Here is a 21176-nt window from a genome sequence, read left to right as displayed (position 1 = left end):
AGTTCCGGCCTCTTTAGGGCCGGAACCATTTTCCACGCTGGAACCGGACCGGTCAGGGACCGAACTGGTCCGATACAGGCTAAACTGGCCGATACGGGCCGATTCAGCATATCATGACTCCAATGTATCCATATGCCAAAAATACTCATAGAAGGTCCAACTGATGAAGAAGCACTTCGTTGATTTCAATACAATGAAGAAGTAAGCTACCTAGAAGAGGGCGAAGGTAGATCACCGAGCAACAAAGCCACTTTCTTACCACTCCAGAGAGTTAGAGACATGCATTCCAGTTGGCAAGCAGAACATGCATTTCATTTTCTTTCTTATTCTGCTCATTTTTCTTCTCTCTTTTTTTCACCAGAACAAGCAAAAGTATCTCTCTCTTCTGTTACCTGTTGATATTAATCTTATATAGTCTTATTCCAATTGTTTGAACATTTTAAAACAAGGTTATACCAGATCTGATTGAAAAATAAATTTAGACCTATCTAGTCATTGTGTTCAGTATTTGGCTATTTCTACCTACAAATTTAAGTAGAAGGCAAAAGATTTCATTCAATTTCTCTAATGGAATGTAAGATCATGTATCTTGACCATGCTAGTCACAGGCTGAAGGGTATGCATTCTCTATCAATACTATGTAAAATTCTATAAAAACTTCCACAAATCCCTGATAACATTCTGCACTACTATACTTAATTTATTATTTTAAGATATATTTATTGTTCTAACTTCTAAGGTATACTAAATTAATTCCTTTATACCAATGTGTAGACATTTTAAGTTCATAAATATTCCTGAATGTCTATGTTGATTTGTTGGTTATGGGCATCGCATAGTTTAGTCTGAAATAGTTTATAGTTCAGCGCAAGGGCGCAAGTGCCTACTCCCAAACATTAGCAACCTACTATAGGTGTTCTCTTTAGGTGTATTTACAGCATACGGTAGGTTTTATAAACACAACATAGGCACAGTTGGAAGCCCATATACCACCCATATGGTAAGAAGCTTAAGGATGTGAAAAACCTTTTTCTAACCACTGCCCAACATAGAATTTTTTTCTTTTCATTACTGGTTCAATCTGTACATCAGGGCTTCTCTCTCACATAGAGAGAAATCAGAATCATTCTTAAATTGACTCGAATCATATTGTAAGAATATATAGAACTATTTAAAACACCCAACAACATATAAGCCTGCCCATCATTAAGCATGGACTACTTAAACGCTCATTAATGATCTAAACTCATTTTTTGCATGTTAAAACTTGTGTAATTTGATATTCTACACAATCATTGGCAAAATGTGACTTCCAAATCTTTTAAATATTCTGTAGAAATTGAATGTACAAAAACATTTTCTGCAGGAATTCCAAGAATTTTGTATTATTATTATTATTATTAATATTATGAAATTATCAAAGGAATTCAATAAATTAATTACCAAAAAATACAGTAGCATCAACTATGAGAAAAAGTAAATAAAGCAAGAACAGATTACCTCAATATAGTAACTAGATATCAACTTTGTCAGTATAAGAACCAGCCAGAACATTGTGTACCTGACAACATAAGAAAAAATATACCCCCGAAAATCAATATTTCAGCCTGGGTTTATTGGTTCAAAACTAATATGGGATGACAATGAGAAAAACGATTTGCTTACATAAAAAGTGAGAAAGAGCTTTCATGCATTCCTCTTCCCACATAGAGCCGAGGCTGCCATTTTTCAAAATAAGCACTTCAGTTAACCATAAACAAATATACACATAATGAGGTTCACAAGAAGAAATAGCACAGATATTTATATCAATAATGGGAACATTGGAGACACTATGATGTACAAGAAGACGGTAAGTAGTTCAAGATACCTGAGACCACCACATCATAAGCATTACAACTTTATAGTTTGAACTCTCAAGAAACCGTCGCAGGAATGGAAAAAGAAACAGCAAAGCTGCAAGCATATTCGGTGATAAGTATATAACCACTGCCAAAATGAATAGTGATGGTTGATTCTGTCCACTCCCAACCCAGCCCTTTATAGTCCTTGCTAGTCCAGTAGGATTGTCCCAGGTATAGGCATATGTCACCGGTAAAATGACCACCCATGCAGCAGCAGAAACAACCTTTAAAATATATCTCAGCTTAACTGCAAAAGACATGCTCCTTCTTGCCTTCCAGCTAAGAATTATATCAAGGATAGCTGCAAAGTGATATTATAAAAGCATATAAATGAGTGGATCTATTTTTCTCTTCTAGAAGACTCTATGCATACCCATGCAAAATAACATATCAAAAAAGTACAGCTGCAACAGAAGTAGTAATATGATGAGAAAAACAACAGATGGTATTGGAAGAAATCGAGGAAGTGATTCTTTTTGAAGCAAAAATATTTTTGGATGATTATGTGAATACCAAAAACTGAAGCTGAATACCTTTCTAAACAGCAAATTACACAGAAGGTTGCATCAGAAATAAGAAACAGCAAAAATATAGTATGCATTAGTTTGAAGGATTACCGAAGCATCATTCGGAAAAACAATAATTCATTTTCTTCAAAGGTCTATCATATTGGAAAGATTTTTCTACACATCTCATAAATTCTTTGAAAGCATTTCAAAAGATCCAAGTCTTTGTAATCTCAGCCCCTTTGTCAGAAATACCTATTTACATGAATACCTTCAAGAGTTGGCTCTCTCCTTGATCAACAAGTCATGAGGTCCAAGTCTTCATGTTGACCCGTCAGATTTGGCATGCATTTCATAATTCCTTTCAAAAGCATTTCAAAAGATTCAAGTCTTTGTAAACCCAGCCCCTTTATTAGAAATATCTAGTTATATGAATCCCTTCAAGGGTTCACTCTCTCGTTTAAGAAGTCTTCAGGTCTAAGTCTTCATCTCGACCCGTCACTGCTAAGGCTTGAACCAAAACTTATGGCTCAAGAACTCAGCAGAACTGGCTGAAGCTTTATTCTTTTTATGCTGAGAAGTTCTTAAAGGAAGAACAGAAATAACGACGAAAACAATGTCCAAAACAACTGAAATGAAATGTGTTGGATTCTAGGAGGACAATAATGAGGAGGACAACAGATAGACCACAATCCAAAATAAGGGGATGCTGTAGTTCAAATCCAAATTTTTACTTTGAACATCTAACTCGATAATAAAATTTTGTTGAAATATATAACATATTTCAGAAAACAACAAAATAGCATTATTTCAGACTTTCAGTCAAAACAATAGAAATAGGAACAGTCAAGCACATGCATTTTGCGCATGGGTTAAGCCCTAGTTGATCCTTGTTTTTCCCAACCATCATGAATCAGATTGGTGAGTAGCCAGGTCCTGGGATGGCTATGGGACACCAGGTCTACCTAAACCAGGTGTCTTGGTCTATATTGGGTGGATTGGCCAAGACCACCAGGAGGATTGGGTCAGCCGCTACCAACGACTTCAGATCTGGTCGGCTTGTACCAATCAGCACTGACCTAGGACCCATGAACAATAGAGTTTGAGGTTCTTTGTTGTTTTCTCACACACAAGCGAGAGAAAGAGATAAAAGGAGGAGATAAGGGGCACGAATGGGAGAGGAAGAGCCATTGATCTGGCAAAACTCCCTCCAATCTAGTCCCTTCTAACACAAAAATCTCTTAATGTACTATCATCTCCTATCCACTTTTCTTTTTTCCACTTAGCATAACATCTGATATGTTGTAGGTTGAACAACCTACAACATCAATTTTTCCAGATGCATATTTTATTTTTCATGAAATTATACTATTTTTTGAATAAAAATAGTTATTAAAAATATAACTATAATTTCATGAAAAATGGCATCTTTGCACTTTAAGTGCACAAATTCTATCACATTACTACTGAAGTAGATCAGCATTTGGCACATCCAGGAGCATCCAAACCGAGCCAAAAGTTTGCATCAGTTTAAAATATTGCAACCAAAATGCCTTTGCGTATGTAAGGAAAAATATATGCAGTCCTATGTGACGTATATGCAAAAGCCCCTAACTAATTTTTGTTATCCAATTCCCTAAATTTTCTAACAAAATTTTATAATTAATAACTATTGAAAAATAAAAAAAATAAATTAGATGGTAAAAAAAATTCACTATGTTTATAATTTAGAAATATGTTTTGATGTAGTTAGCTTGCATTTTGGTAGTTATTCAGATTAATCATATTAAATCATAATTATTATTTAAGTAATTGATTAGACATGGAAAAGTATTTTTAAATAATTTTATAATTTCCAAAAAATAATGCAACTTTTTACGTAACTTGATGGTATGAACAAAGTGTGTGCAGTGGACATGCCCCTCATTCATATCAATTTACAGTTTTTCAAAAGCAAAAAGCTTTGACAAAGTAAAAATAATATTAAAATGATATAGATATGATTTACAAAATGTATGTTTCATTCTTATGATGACATGATCTATATGTGGTGTTTCACTTAAATTTATTGTTATAACCACGAATTGCATAAATTAGAAGTGGTCCATTTAACAGATGAGGTTTTACTTTGCACTTATGGTCCAGCAAAGAAACAGAAAACGATTCCCAAGCATTTTTTGGACAAGATTCAAATCCAGTCTTTCAACAAGACTAGTTAGTCTGGATTTTCAATCTCCTCTGGTGGTATCAATTACTTATAACATTTATTATATGAAACCGTTATGAGACAAGTGTCAGTTACAACGAGGTAATATCAACGTGATCGATAATGAACTACACTATATATCTTCAGCATTTTCTATGGAATACTTGAAGGGCAGCTATCTCAGCACAAATAAAACAAGGAGAAAGAAAAAGAGTGACAGAGAGAGGAAAGATTTAACAGAAAAGAGAAAAAAAAATTTATTCTTTCACTGCATTCCCAACAATAAAGGCAGAACAATCACACCAAAAGAATTCCTGTACCATGTAGATAAGTGTACCTACATGTCCAATATAATATTACAGAATACAGACAATTCTCTGACACTGAAACATCAAGAAATTATCCATATATGATTTTCAAAAACTTGCATATAAGACAATTCTCGTGTAGATTATTGCTCCTGAAATATAATATGTGCCTTTTTAACTCATAAAAAAATATATCATTATAATCATGTCTTAGCATTCAATTAAATATTAGGGAAAATATTCTTCCTAGTTTTAGTCATGACTATATCATAATAATTTTAATAAAATTGTTTTAATGCAAATAATCAATGAATTGGACCTAAAACCCTCCTAACACAATCTAGGTACTTATGTCAATTCACAGATTCCTTGTTGAGCACCTTATATGTACTTCATGGTAATCATGAAGACCCAATAGGTCACGTAATATGTAATCTCCTCTCTCGGACAATGGATGCCAACCACCAAAGTGTCAAGCACTAAAGCAAGTACACATAAATTTCTCAGCTCTAGATTCTTGTCATTATCAAATAAACACTACCAAGCCAAGATGTTTGTATCAACTTTATAATGAATGTGTTTATAGGTTGGCTATTTAAAAGTTGAATATTCTCCACTTCGATGACTGAGAACAGTCACTACCATCATATGGTCACAACCAAGGTTCGTGGTACCAAACGTACCGACGTACCGATCGGCTCCGGTAACGGTACGGTACCGGTGCCGAACCGATACTGTACCGATAGGGCACATTCGGCCTGGTTTCGACCCCATCATCGTTTTTTTTTTTTGGAGTTCTTTCACTTTTGGATTTTTTTTGATGTTTTTATGTTTAGGTTTAAGATTAAAACTAGATGATGCAACTTATTACTTCCAAATGATTCAAATAATGAGATGAAGAACATAAAATATCTTCAAATTAAGATACAAACAATTACATACATTTAAAGCACTCTCGGATATCTAAAATCGGGTCGAGTGGCGATGCTTCTCGTCAATATCTGGATCATCAGCATAATATGTGTCACGCCCCCGCCTCTGCGAGGCACGTGAGGCACCTAGTGCCCACGTGGGAGCCACATGAGGGGGGAACACGGGGCTCCCCTGCCAGATATTGTCCAGTTCTGGGGCTTCACGCAAGCGTCCTTCACCCCTCTCCGGTTTTGTTTTCCACCCAAAACGCGTCTGCAGGATTTGGAGACACCCGCCTCATATGCCCAGGCTCTGGAACGAGTCTTTCCGATGTGGGACTATTGGGCCTCACACCCTTCCCACCATCGGACAAGAGCCGTCCTCGGCTCTGATACCACTAAATGTCACGCCCCGGATCCGGACATGATTTTTTTTTAATTTATATTATGCGCCCCAAATCCGGTTTATGACACGGCCGTGCTATTGTAGGTTGCTGCCCATAATAGCACGAAGCCCATGATAACAATTTTACTTCATGAAATAAGACCAAATCTGATCAAATTTATTTATTAATCATAAAGAAGCAAGTACAGAGCATCTAAATCAAATATTTGAGTTTGCAATATTACAACCCAAACTTATTAACATAGATACTTCTAAGAATCCCTGTAACTATGCTTCAACTCCAATTTTCATTTACTCTTTCCCGCTCTTAATCGCCTTAATTATCTGAAATAAAAAAAAACAACAGGAGGGGTATGAGCTTGCGGCTCAGTAAGTAACCATGTACTATCTTATTAGATCAAGCATAATCTTTCTCATGCCAATGCATCATTTGAAGAATATAACAGTTATAGCAAAATAAAGCATTTCAGAGATGATATATTCAAATCGGGTCATAAACCAATGTATGCTCCAACCATACAAGTTCATAAACATGATAATGCAAGTCATATAAAAATGTTGCCATTCATCCATACTTTATAAATCTTACTCTCAGACGGATGTGCTGCTATGGTCACTATAATCCCGTGACGGTTCGTATTCGTAGTCGACAAGTTTTATAACTTATTCTTATTCGTTACCAACTTTAACCCGTTGGCAGAGGGCCATATTCGTTGGATGCTAGCTCCAGGGGGGGGTCGACTGACCTCTATTTCTAGAGGTGGGCATAGCTATCTGAGAGTTCATAAATCATTATTCTTTTTCATTAGTCATACTTTCATACATAGGTTGGAAAATGACAAATGGCATCGTAATGTATAAAATTCATGATCATGCCACAAATCTCATTTTCATGCGATTTATCATAACCATAATTCATCGTAATGTATAAAATTCATAATCATGCCACAAATCTCATTTTCATGCAATTTATCATAACCATAATTTATACTGAAATATTTATGAAGGATGCAATTTAATCAAACTTATGAATCACATGCAATCATATGCTTGATCCTACTTTTAAGAAAATACATCATAACAAATATATTTTTTTTTATTTTATTCTTACAATTAAACAGTAATTTTTTAAATTAATAAGATCAGTGCCAGGGTTACTTACCTCAATTCGTCCACACAATCCTAATCTCGTCCGTCAAATTCTCTGTACCTATCAAACAGTTCCAGATGCATTATTAAATTAAAACTCTAACATGGACCTGAATAAATCTCAAGTCCCAACCGGATAATTTGGACTAAAATCCTACTTATTCACTATTTATTTACGTATTTTCTTTTTTTTCTTTTCTTTTTCTTTTCTTTTCTTTTCCTTCTTTTCTTTTTCCTTCTTCTCTTTTTCTTTTCCTTTTCCTTCTCTTCTTCTTTTTTTTTCTTTTCTCCTTTTCTTTATTTTTTTCCTTCCCGAAACTTCTTCTCCTTCTTTCTTCTTTCTTTTTTTCTTCTCCTCCTCTTCTCTTCTCCCGACTTCTTCTCCTCCTCCCTTTCTTGTTCTTTCTTCGCTCGTGAAGGGAGGAGGGCGAGCTCGTCGGAATGCTCGGGAGGAACGGGCAGCGGCTGGCGGCACCCCCGGCGGGCCAACGGCACCCGCAGTGCCTGCGGCGCCCGTGGCCACAGCCGCTCCTGGGGCCGCGCTCGCAGCCCGTGGCCATGGCGTGCGGCCGGCGGCCGGCGCCTGCAGAAGCATGGTCGTGCCTGCGGCCGGCGCCCACGGTGAGTCTCCCCCTTCCCTTTCTTCTTTCTTTCTTTCTTTCTTTCTTTCTTTCTTTCTTTCTTCCTTTCTTCTTCTATTTGATCTATCCTCCCGAGTGGATCGAGAGGAGGAAAGGCAGTAAAGAAAAGGAGGAATGGATGGATCTTACCTCACTAATGAGAGCAGGGGCGCGGGTGGTGAAGTCCGACGAGGAGAGGCGCCGGTGGAGGATACCGGAGGTAGAACCCAGCATGAGCGAGGACGGTGGCAAACATCAGGCTGCCAGAGTGTCCAGATCTGGCAACATCCTGGTCCGAGGGCAAGGAGAAAATAGGGAGGAGGGGCTTCTCGAATCGGATGAGCTATTGGGGGCTTTTGTAGCCCTCCCCAGGGAAGGAAGAAAATGGCCGTGGCTCGTTCACCGCCGTGATGCTTACGGCGGTTGAGCGGGATCGGAGGCCATTCAAGAGGCCACGGCATTTCCGCTACATTCTCGCCTCCGTTACCCCGAGGAAGAAGACCAGAGGATCGCGTTGCGATCCCTGTCTTGGTCTCTTCTTCAGCCATGAGCTACAATCGGTTGGGTCCGCCGGCTTCGGTCCGATTGGTCCATTTTGGGCCGGTTATTATAATATGGAGGCAGATCAACCCATCCCTCTAACCAAACGGTATTGTAGTCTTGTATGCTCAATCCTCGAGGAATGTGCGTCGGGTCATAAGAACTCTCGGATCTCTCGCTGAAGCTCTGGCTCTGAGAGGTGTCTTGATAAGGGGCCCATCCGAATATGCCGGCACCAAAATCCGACCCGTAAGACCCTCCGGGCTGCGCAGGATAGTAGCCACCGGAAGATGACTCTAATGCACCATATCCATAGGCTGGCTGAGGCCGCGGATAATAGAAAGACTCAGAACTTGATACATCAATGGATCCGACTCCACATGGGAGGTCATCTGCAGCTGCATCCTGGCCTCCTGAACGACCTCGAGGAGCTCTTCTTCGATATGCAATGGTATCCGACCGGCCTATATCAGACGGCCTACCGTGGTCCGTATCTTATGTAGCATGCGTAAACTGAAAGTGCCGGTCGACTCCACATGACCTAACGTGCCACACAAAGTGCTGCACCGGCACTTTGAAAGTGCTGCACAAAGTGGCACTTTGAAAGTGCCCCAGTGTGGCACTTTTGAAAGTGTCACAGCGCTGGCACTAATTTTAAGCAGCGAACTGGCTCGGTTCGCACCGGTACGAAGCTCAAACCGAACGGTTCCGACCCAAATCGGGTCGGAACCGTTTTATACCCCTGTACGGGACCGGTGCCAGTCGGTACCGGTCCGGTACGGGCTGAACTAACGGTACAGGTTGGTTCAGCAGACCATGGTCACAACACACAATTTGTAACCATCTATTCGGGTCACCCTTAATAACATAGTTACGGAATTTCAGGAAGAAGAAACCAGATTCCCAGTTCTCCCATATGATTTCATAGCAATCGCCTAAGTTCCCTAAACCATATTATATCAAGCCTATACAGAATATATAAACCCACTGCATGGACTAAAAAATAAATCTGCTTATATATGTCATGTGAATGCATCTCACTGGTATTATTTGTGGCTAGAAATCTAATAGTATATACACTTATATGCATGCATGCACATGTGCATACACGCACACACATAAAGGGGGGGAGGCGGGAGAGAAAGAGAGATAGATAGAGAGAGAGAGAGATGTCATGGAAACAAAAATTGGAGTATCTACTTGGACCGCTAAAACTAAATAATGCAGAAAAGCAAGATAGAAAATTACACAAAAGGTGGAAGTCGAAAATTCAGTATATGAAAAATAAAAAAATAAATTGAGAAAATAAGAAAGAAGTCTATGTCTATAGATAATGACAGCCTTACCTTGTCCTAACTTAAGTATAGCTGCAGTTATAAAGATGCTCAAAACTTTCTTGAATACTTCAGAATCAAAAACTGCACTTGGTGAGCCACCATTCCAAGCAAGAATTATCATGACCTGATAAATTAGATCAACAAAATTATTTAGGAAAAAAAAAATCAAGATCTCAGCGGGCAATTCCATTTAGTGAAAGATGTAAACAATATAAAGAAAATGAATAACCTGTAATGATAAGATAAAGAAGCTCCACATTCTATCAAAACTTCGAAAAATATGCCAAAATGAACGAATCTCAACGAAATTGACTTTCCCGATCCATTGATCCCCTTTGATTGGCTTGTTCTCCTACACAAAAAATTTACACATTCATTATGTTTTTAAAAATAACTAAAAGGAAAGCAAATTCGAAGGGGACCATTGCTTGGTAGTGGTAAAAGGCTTCAACTAACAAGCATAATGGTGTGGGTTCAACTTAAGGTTTGCCATACCGGTCGGATGTACGGTGAACCTTGGTCCAAATCCTAAGGAAGCCACTTTGTACAAAAGAAAAATGCCAAATATTAAGTCTGCCCCTAGTCCACATCTCTTCGGACCCCAGATTACCGGGATCATGGCTGAGTAATGGCCTTTTTAACTAAAAGGCAAGCAAATTCGACATAGGAGTATATTTTTGCAGAATTTTATATCATGATACCTTGTTAAATAAGAAATCCTGATTCCATCATATGGAATAGGAAACATTGTAAGAAGCCAAGACAAAAGGGATAACACAACACTGATATTGAGAATGGTTATCTAACACAATTGCCTTCCTAAATGCAAATGATCAGAGATCCAGACAGATTTGTTCTCTTTAATGCGTGTTTATGTACATTCGAAACGAAGACTGCAATAATGCAATAAACAAATTATTTTCAACAATAGCAGATTATCCAAAATGTACCAGCTAACAAGCAGAATTAGAACATGCAATGGTTAATAATAATGACCCAAATCTTTTAGATGTCTGATTCAGCTAATTATGCATGGAATAAGGCTACGACTAGGGGGTCTGATCTATCATTTATTATCACATCCAACCCATTACAGTTTTACTAGTTTGTGAGTTAGAAAGCAAAAATTTTGGCTCTATACACTAGATAAGGCCTGATATGTTAGTTTCAAGTGGAAATTGAAACTTAGGAGGGAAAAATTATCTTCTTAAAGACAGAACCTTGTATCTCAAAAATTGTTGTGAAGGACAACCAAGCATAAGTATATTTAGTTGAAAATAAAAGTTATTAAAAATTTTTCCGACAGTATTCAAGTTTTTTGTCAATGACTACTTGATAAGATTTTGCCACAATAAAGAAGCATATTTACTCATTTGTCAGGATTACTGAATGGAATTAATAAAAAGTTGGCATCCTTATAGAACCAGTCACAAGAAGAGGAAATAGTTAAACATTGAAATGGAAGGAATAACTACTGGTAAGTATGGGGAGAATGCAGGTAGGCATCTTCAAATGCATAAATGAAGGGTCTCCACTGAAAAACATGCAGAAAGCACATATATAACGTACAAATATGACATATATATATAATTATTTAGAAATTTCCAAAATATGGAAAACAGTGTTTTTTCTTCTTAATTTATTAAGTTAAGAAAAGGATCAGACAGAGAGAAGTGACAATGAGATATCCACACTAGGGCTGATTTGAAGAGGCCATAGGAAATATATTACCATGAGGAAGAATAATCAAAAAAAAAAATTAATACTTCAGCTTTTCGCCTCATCTATTTTCTCCACCTCAATATAATTAGGCACAAATCATTATACATTGTAAACAAGAAAATAAAATTAAGACAGAAAAAGCAAATAGAGTTCCAAATGGAATTAGAGGTGGCAAAGGTAGATGGTAGGAATCACGAATAATCCATCTATAATGGAATTAGTGGTGGCAAGTATGGAAAAGCTTGAAATAATAGCTGAGGTTACCTTAATGCTTTGCATATGAGGATCTAAAAAGTTGACCCTAGAACATAGCCTACCGTACTACCCCGTACTGCCCGGCACGGGGCATACCATACTGTATTGGGAGGAAATTGGTACGAAACTTAACTTTGAGTCGGTACAAGCCCTGTATCGAGATGTACCGGGGTACGTACCGACCCATACCAAAGCATACCGAACTATGTCGAGACGTACCGAGATAAAAATTGAGAAAAATTGTTAAATTGCTATTTCGATACAGGATGCGTACTGAATCGTATCGACTGTGTCGTACCGAACCGTATCGACCATGTCATAGCGAACCGGTAAGGTACTAGGCTTGATGGTTATGTTTATGGTAATAGTTAATTATGATGGCTTGGATATAATGCATAATTTTAGGAAACCAATAACATAACTTTGAGGGGAGAAATAAAGAAGCTTACTCCATTTTTCCCATTAGTTGGATTTCTAGGCTGAAAGAAATCAGCATCATCCTGCATTGGCCAACCCAAGTGAAAACATTCAACTGACCTGCATTTTTATGAAAACAGGTCCTGTAAGATAATGATAATATAGTGAGAACATTTCGCAGATTTTTGCTTTAGTTGTACCAGAAATATTCATTTAAGTCATCATAGTTTCTCCATTGAGAATGTTTAGATTTTTCCAACTTGCTCCTTTCAGCTTCCTGCATTCTGATAGTTACATCAAAATCCACACAAACAAATAATCACAAAATTCAACAGAACAAATCTTAATAGACGATCGGCAGTTCCAACACCTCTTTTATTGTCTTGTATATTGGAGTGACTACTTTTCTTAGAAAGGCTTCCTCATCACCCCCATACGCTGGCTTTATGTTCTCACCAGTCATCGGGCTTACATTCCCAGCTAGCATACCGTACAATTCAAATGCCATCTAGAAAACAAACAAACAAAACTATTTATAGAAAAGAAATTGTGAACTATTAACAGAGGTGGCAGAAACAGTTTACCTTGCAGTCTAGTATAGGAATAAATATTGCATCAATTGAATCTGCTACTCCAGAAACCCCTTGAGGTTGTTTGGATACTGGAAGATCTGATTGCCCAATAAGATCTTCCCAGCAAGGTTTCCACATTAAAAAGTGGGTAGTTGAGTGAGATCAGAAAGCCAAATAAGAGTTTACACAAGCAACTAATTCTAGTTTTCTATGACAATTAACCCAAGTCACAAGGTGACTGTCATATTGTTTGAAGCTGGGATCTAAGTTTCTGTGGAAAAACTCTCCTACTGACACTCTTGGGCAAACATCTTCCGGGCTTCCACCAGAAATGGTAATACTCAGAGGAAAGTTCCTCAGGACATCCAAACAGGCCCTTAAGATCTAAATATCCCCCCTGTTTCAACCAATGCAGTGACTATTGAGGACTGTCTGCTTAATAAAAAGATGATGTAACAAGCTCTAGAACTCAATCATCATCAAGAGAAATTTAAGACTTTAAATTTCCAATTAGGAGACGTAAAGGAACTTTTGGGGTGGGGGCTGTATTCCTGCTACCAGTGGCTTCTGTGGACAGGATGACAGCCAAAAACACCTTAGAGAACCATGAATAAAATTTAAATTTGTCATTTTTAGGTTCCAAATCAATGATTCATATTTTCGGTATTTCCAATGTCTTTAAGAGTCCTTTTTTATTTTTAAAGTTGATCCAACACTTTCAGTGGATACTTGGAAACCCATGATGCAGGAAATTCCTGCAACTTGGATATATGGCAGGTTTTAATCAACTAAAAAGGAATCAAGGTGAAAAACACCACAAATTTGCTGCATATCCCTACAGAAATTTCCTATAACTATAGTTGTAAAGAATTCATACTCCCCGAACTTTCTCACCTGTTCTATTCTAAATCTCCTAAGCGGGCTAATTTGCCAGCTTAGGAGATCATATATATCTTTTAAGCAGCTGTCACAGAAATGGATTAATTGCCACTTTCTTAGGGGGATTTTGCAAATTAAAACAAGAGTATTCTAGGCACCCCATATAATGATCATGAGTCCTTGACAGACTCGAATTAGGAAGGACTGACCAGCTAGCTATTATACTTACAGGATTGGCCAGCTGAAAGAGCTTGCTATTGGAGCTGCATTTTATGTGGACTAAGAAAACAAGTTCATCAATGTTTGGTTGTTCTTCATCTCCCTTTTATTTTACTCTGTTTCTTCTCTACTCCTTGCCTAATAATCTAAGCTTTTGTGCTGTTCATCTCACTTTTAAAGCATCATTGCTGGCCTCTCCTTTAAGGATTCTTCTCTTTCTTCTTTAATTGTTTCTCTCAACTTATTTTGTGTGTTTAGTCTGAATACAAATACTATATTTTACTAGAATTACAATTTTAGGACATTTTTAAGCCCTACAAAGACTCTAGAATAAATCCAGCTTGAGATTTAACCTAGATCTCATCTAACACTATTGCTTTCTAAAATTTCAACGTGACTTTCTGCTGAAAACCATTTGCTGTGAATTAATTTTTGGTTACAAGTCAGTAATCGATCATTATTGATCATCCGATCAGCCATATATCCCTTTACTCTGGACTCGTGCCTCTGTTTAAAGCCTAAAATAGAAAAAACATACCCTCACAATTTTTTTGTTCTTTCCCATTCCTGTAATAGGACAGAAAGACAAGCTATCAACCTAAACCCTAGTTTGATAGCTCCACCAGTGCTACAGCAGACATTCCCAGAAGTCATGTGCCATAAACTAACATCTATGATGATGTCTCTGCACTCACAGCATCTCTTTTTTAATATCCATGCATGCCATTCAGATTGAAACCTTAAATGATCCTGAGATGATCTATATACATAATCTGCTCTACCAAGATTAGAGTCAAGGTTCAACATTATGGTTAATTTTTTTTAAAAAAAAACTCATTTCGGTTAAAATGGTTTCATTTTGATGGGAAGCAACCAAAACTGACTCCCAAAATTCAGTTTCTGCAGAAACCTACCAGTTTTGGTAGTTTCAATCTATTCCAGACCAAGCAACAGAAACTATCTATGTTATGCTTATTCATTATATTGAAAGTTAGTAACATTCCAAGACCATTCTTCATTGGCTTAGTATTTGACTTGGGTCAACTTCTGGGGTTTGAACCATATTACGTAAAGAAGAGGAGATACTTACTCATGGAAAATAATTTTAATCTCTATGAAGTATTTTATGAATATTTAAGTTAGATTTTTTTATCTTTTTGCTAAACTAGAAAGACTTGGATGTTCAGTTCTAAGAAATTCAATAAAAAGAAATGGTAGCTATTATTGAATACTAGGACCTTCTAGGTCTAAGAGGAAGGAAAGGGGACAAAAGGAGTCTATTATTTGATAGAACCCCTAATTGGATCTTAGTTAACAATAACTATTTAGATGAGTTATATCGAAATGTAGTCACCTTCATTCTTTGTAGACTATAAGTTATAAATTGATGCTTGATATATTGCTTATCCTTGTACCAAATCAATTTTAATATATATTTTCCAACTACTATATTTGTATCAAACATGGTATAAAATACTAGACCGAATAGCCCAGTTTGGTGGGTCTTGTACTCTACCGACCATGATCCAGGACAATTTGGCAGTCTTGGTATAAAATGGGGACCAAACTGCCGGGTTCCAACTCTTATCAAGCTAAACCGCTCAGAATCGAGAAGTTCTGGGTGGTTTAGCCCAGCAAGATCTTGGTTCAAGCCCTTACCCCGCGCTCGATAATTGAGGGAGAAAAGGCCACCACACCCTTTACTCCCCCTCTGTTTCACCTATGAGCAATGGGCGAGAGGAGAATCAGAGGAGAAAGCAAGGAGGAGGAGCGGCGGATGAGAGGAGAAAGAGAGAAGTGGAGGAGGAGAGGAAAAGAGTGGATGGGCTAGTAGGGAGGGCTTACAGCTTAAGTCACCAAGATATTTTTGATATTCACTCTTACATTTTTCTTTTTCTACATCCCACAAAAGAGCAAAAATTGAAAAAGTGGAATAGATCTTAGTTAGATCCATATAATTGGATAACTTTTTAATTTTTCTATATCTATTTTTATTTTTTATTATAAATAATTTTTGGATAAAATTTAATAAAAAATAAAGGAACTATTAGTATCATGCTCAAGGCCTCGCATGCTATCTAATGTCTTTTTTCTGAAGCAATTTGATTAATTTTCAATATATTAATTACTTCTCGAATAAAAGCCCAATTTTAAGATAATTCCTCAATTAATTAGGTTATTCATGCTTAATATGGGCTGGAAAAATATATGTGGTACCTCCTATTGGAGATTAACCATAATTAAACTTTAATTTTTAAGATTTTGTTTAAACTAAATATTATTTTTAAGAAAAAAAAGTAAAGCATCGCTAATTTTTCAAAAATTCAAGAAATTTCAGTAGCATATAAAGATATTTCTGACGTGTTTTTAAGAGAATGTATCATACTTTACCAATAGTTATGCATTTTATACATATTTTTTGCAAATTTAATATAAAATATTAATCCAACAAAATTTTTTGAAAATTTAAAAAGTCATATAAATTTTGTTCAAAGTAATTTTTGAGGCAATTAGCAATTTTTAAGAATTTTTGAAAATTATTCTAAATTTTAATAGGCTAAAATATACCCTTTGCACTTTGCATGAAATTGCAAATACCCTCTGCAAGTCGAATTTCTGCAACATCAACCCTACATTTTTCACATTATTGCAATGTGGTCCACCCTCCTCCTAATTCGGGTCAAGGCTCACCGAAGGTGCCTCTGTTAGTTGCATGGAGGAAGTTGGGGACCTTTTGTTTAAAGAAGGAAATCTGATTTAGACCAAGATCCCAAGAGCCAAAACATCCACCTAGCAAAAAAAAGAAAAATATTCAAAAATTCAAAGGTTAGGGCTTATCTCTAAGAACGAAAGCCAAGCCAGTGGCAACCTTCGCCCCTCTCTGAGCAGCCTACGGTTTTACGCTGGCGGCTCCCATGATGACACCACCACCATAACCTTCTCCTCCTCCATTGTCACTGTCTCTACAGTGGCGATGGGTTCCTCAACCTCGCTAGAGAACTAATGGTTGAAATTGAACCGATCATGACATAGCCGAGAATGCAATATAGCACCTCCACCCATCCGGCTAAGTTGGTGTTGCACAACCCTACGCCATTTAGGCAGTTCATCTAGCCCATCAACATCCGAGTTGCAGCCACCGCCGCGTGCCGCCTGCCGACATCGCGAAAGTTAGCCAAGATGCTTGGGAGGATGAGGTCACTTGCCTCGTTTGTCTAAAAGGTGCCATAACTGTGGCAGTTGATATCAAACGATGGGGAGAGGGTGGAGCATGCCGTCACCAAGCAAAGGAGGGTTGAAGTATACTATCTCTGCCGAAGAAATAGCAAGCTTGTGGGGGATGTAATGGAGTTTGGGCCCACTGCAAATGTAGGAGCCATGGGCAAGGTTACAGGGGATGCAACAGGGGCTTGGTTGATAGGACATTGTGGGGATCAAAGGAGGGGTAGTGGTTGAGCACTGGGTCAATGAACTGGTTGATGAAGTCCTCTAGGGCATTGCACAAGGTCACAAGAGGGACAATCGCATGGCCACACCAATTGTGACCGCTTGGCTAGAGGCAATGGAGGCGAAGAGCTTCTCTCTGTGACTCCCCACCTCCGCCCGATTTCCATGTCCACTTTCAATGCTCTTGGACTCTTACCTCACCTTCTAAAGCTCCACTTCTCTTCCCCTTGAAGGGCGTAGAGCTGGGCAACACCAACTTAGCCCAATGCGGTGGAGGCAATTTTCAAAATCTATCACCCGAAAAAGAGGGGGATTTCTCCCAATGAGACTTGAAGACAATGGTGTCGTAGCCGAAAGCACGGAGGGCATTGCTGAATCAAGGAAAAAATCCTCTTTCAATCAAGGCAAAAATAGTCGAATAAGTTGAAGCGGTCCCTATTGCAATCCCCGAAGGTGCTGAAGTAGCCGTAATGTGTTGGCGCCTGACGGTTATTTTGGCATGTGGATTAAACTGAGTTCACGTCAACCAACTTCCTCCATGCCAGCTGCCACCAGTGCACCTCTGGTGGGCCATGATCTAAATTGGGAGGGTGGACCACATTGCAACAATGTGAAAAATGTAGACATTGCAGCAATTCGATAAGAACAGGGTATTTGCAATTCCATAGAAAATGCAAAGAAGCATTTTTTAGCCTTTAACTTAAAAACTTTAATCTATAAAAAACCATGGATAATTGTAGATGCACAATAATTATTGATGCAAACTTTTTCTAGGGTTGATGATGACTAGTTTTAAGAGTTTCAAGATTAGGCAGTCAACAATGAATCTATAGAATAGAATATCAGATGGTGGCACGACAAGGTAGTAAGTGGCAATAGAATATCAGTGCAACTGATGTCCCTCCAAGTGGAGAGGGTCGAGTAACCAAATTGAAGCAACACTTGGCTGATGGATACCTCAATGTTATGGCTTGCAAGAAATGTCCTCAGGAGGCCTATCAACTTTTTAGACGGGCTCTTCGAGACTTCAAGAAAGGGAAGAGAACCACTAGAAAAACAGGGCGAGTTAGATAAGAAGATGGCAGGACCATCCGACCATGGCTCGCCGAACCATGCCGAATCAACCAATTCGTCACGTACTGCACTTGACAATCGAATACCAGCACGGTTTGATATCTTTGGTTCGGTTTATTAAAGCCTCACTTGGTCACCTACATTCGATATCTTAGCAGCTTCGCCCTTCCCCCTCCCTTGAAACCCAAAAGCCTCTGTCCTCAGTAGATCGACGATGACATCGAACAATGATGTCGTTGCTGCCAACAAGGTCCCCATGTAAGTCCCTCTCTCTCCACAACTACTCCCCCTCTCTCTCTCCCTCCCCCCCTCTCTCTCTCTCCCTCTCTCTCCTCCTGGACGAGATTGATGGCATGTCCCTCTTGATCTCTCTCGGCCTCTCTAATCCTCCCCCTCCCTCTCTTATCTCCCTCCTTCCTCTCCCTCTCTCTCCCTCTCTTTTTTCCTCTCTCCTCCCCCTCCATCTCCGACTCTCCCTATTTTGATACACCCCAAAACGGCATGGTGCAAACATGCATCCTATTGAATAGGTCGTGAACTTGTATGCCCTCCAATACTAGTTCAACGAACCTGGGGCAGGACTACTTTCCCATTACTCCAAGGATCCAACAAATTACAAGGTCTCCAACTTTGATGACATGGAAGCCCAAATTCAGGCTACCATCCGGGCCAGTAGAGAGAAGCAATATTGACTACATCCTCAACTTGATGGAGGAGGTTATCAACAGCATAAAGAAGCAGCATATCACGCAAGTGGTGATTGGTAATGATGCATAATATAAGAGGGCTGGTGAGCTATTGATGATAAGAAGGCCATGTATTTTTTGGACCCCATATGCCACCCGCTGCATTAATCTTATTTTTTAGGACATTGGTAGATTTCAAAAAGTGAAGTAGACAAGGTTTTAAATCCCGTGAGACAGGACTGTCCCAATTTTTCAATGAAACGAGACGTGCAGCCGTCCCACCCCATCCTAACAATAAGGATAAGGGGCATCCTAAAATATGTCGATCGGGATATTGGGAATAGTCCCGTCCGAACACTTAGGATGGTACCCCATCTCGGTGTCCTACGAGATGTCCCACTAGGGCTTGAGTCCTTCGAAGCAGATATTGGAGACAACCCAGGCCATCACCAAATTTGTGTATAATCACACATGGGTGCTAGCACTAGTGAAAATGTATACCGGGGCAAATATACTGAAATAAGGTGTTATCCGCTTCATCATAACCTACATTGCCCTCAACAACTAGATCGTGTTCCTCAACAAGGAGTGGATGCAGCGCCAATATGCACGTGAGGGCATGGATGGGCATCATGCAAAGGAGATAGTTACATGCTAGCAATTCTAGAAACAAGCTAAGGAAATAGTTGGCCATTACACCACTTTATCGAGTACTTAAGGCTATTGACAATGCAAAATACCCCTAGATGGGCTTCCTCTACCCCATGATGATGTCGCGAAGGAAGAGATCAGATAGGCTAGTCCAATGCATGCTGATGATTACAACAACATCATTTAGGATAGATTGGATGCTCAGATGGCCAAGGACTTGTGTCCAGCTGGTAAGCCAATATTACTTAATAAGTGTTACTAATATAATTCCAATCAAATTGAATACAACTATTGGCAGCTTACTACCTCAAATCAAAGTACATCTATATGGTCCCTAGGATGGACATTGCTGAGGGGCTCCTGGGTGCGTTGAGGAATGTTATCTATAAGACGGAGGATGATGCATTGATCACTACTTGAACGATAGAAGCGGTAAGCATTACTTAGATGTTAGTCACCTATGATAATATATCTTTGATTTACGAATTCTGCATTATAATACCTTGACTTATGTACAACATGGACAAAAGAATATAAGGAAGGCAATTCTACAATCTCAGAGAGCGGTGCACTTGCTAATAAAGGAGAAATTTGTCCAGGTACTATTCTATAATAGATCCTGTTCACCTAATGTATCAATGCAATGGCAAAGTTTGTATTTATGTTTGCAGCTCAATGGTGGTTTCACTATGGTGAGATAGCCACACACTTAAGAAAATGTGCAACTAGTCTCGGATAATGAGTGCAAGCGCAAGTAGTTCACATTTGCAGTGATCCAAGGCAAGCAAAGAAACCATTGACTGAGAAGAGACTAAATGCGCTGGTTTATGTGCACGTTTGATTGAGGTTGAGATGTCTTCAACAAGACCTCAATCTAAACTCTAAAGTATTAGGACCCATTCTACAATAATTTTAATATGACCAGAAGGATAATATGATAGGTTAGCCCAAAGGCCAACAAGCTCAGTTGGAGCTTGATGAGCCAGGATGACCCATCAATACATGTACATGATGATCAGCTAGTCTCATAGCTGAGCAAGCTAAGTCGAATGCAAATAACTGGGCAAATCAATACATGCCACATCTACAGCTAGCCAATGCCTAGTAGCAGCTACTGCAAAGTTCAGAAAGTTGATTTGAAGTATTAGGAGTTTAGGACCCACTCTAAAATGACTTTGTATGTGCCGAGAAGGACCATATGATAGATTGGCTCGAAGGCTAGCAAACCTGACCAGAGCCTGATGAGCCAAGATCACCCCCTTGGCTACCCAGTCTCATAGCCAAGCAAATGGGGTGAATGCAAAGAACTGAGGTTGCAAAAGCAAATGGATTAAGGATGCCTTCAAATGTCATACCATTTTTCATCC

General features: G+C 38.7%; 1 protein-coding gene across 1 annotated transcript in view; it reads right to left on the bottom strand.

Moving 5' to 3' along the window:
• LOC103710535 (callose synthase 3-like) overlaps nucleotides 1–21176 on the bottom strand; it is a 116164-nt gene that overhangs the window by 63453 nt on the left and 31535 nt on the right. Inside the window, exons 11-18 of the mRNA XM_088717639.1 lie at nucleotides 12652–12789; nucleotides 12482–12558; nucleotides 12314–12401; nucleotides 10117–10239; nucleotides 9897–10011; nucleotides 1871–2205; nucleotides 1666–1718; nucleotides 1501–1561 (exon numbers count right to left, since the gene is read on the bottom strand). Of these exons, the coding sequence (XP_088573765.1) occupies nucleotides 1501–1561; nucleotides 1666–1718; nucleotides 1871–2205; nucleotides 9897–10011; nucleotides 10117–10239; nucleotides 12314–12401; nucleotides 12482–12558; nucleotides 12652–12789 (990 nt within the window). The remainder of the gene's footprint in view (nucleotides 1–1500; nucleotides 1562–1665; nucleotides 1719–1870; nucleotides 2206–9896; nucleotides 10012–10116; nucleotides 10240–12313; nucleotides 12402–12481; nucleotides 12559–12651; nucleotides 12790–21176) is intronic.

Source organism: Phoenix dactylifera, chromosome 3, assembly GCF_051530095.1.
Source record: "Phoenix dactylifera cultivar Ajwa chromosome 3, Ajwa_hap1_PhDact_Kaust_v1.1, whole genome shotgun sequence".
Classification (NCBI taxonomy): domain Eukaryota; kingdom Viridiplantae; phylum Streptophyta; class Magnoliopsida; order Arecales; family Arecaceae; genus Phoenix; species Phoenix dactylifera.
Note: the sequence above shows the minus strand (reverse complement) of the source record. Positions and strands in the feature narration are given on the sequence as shown.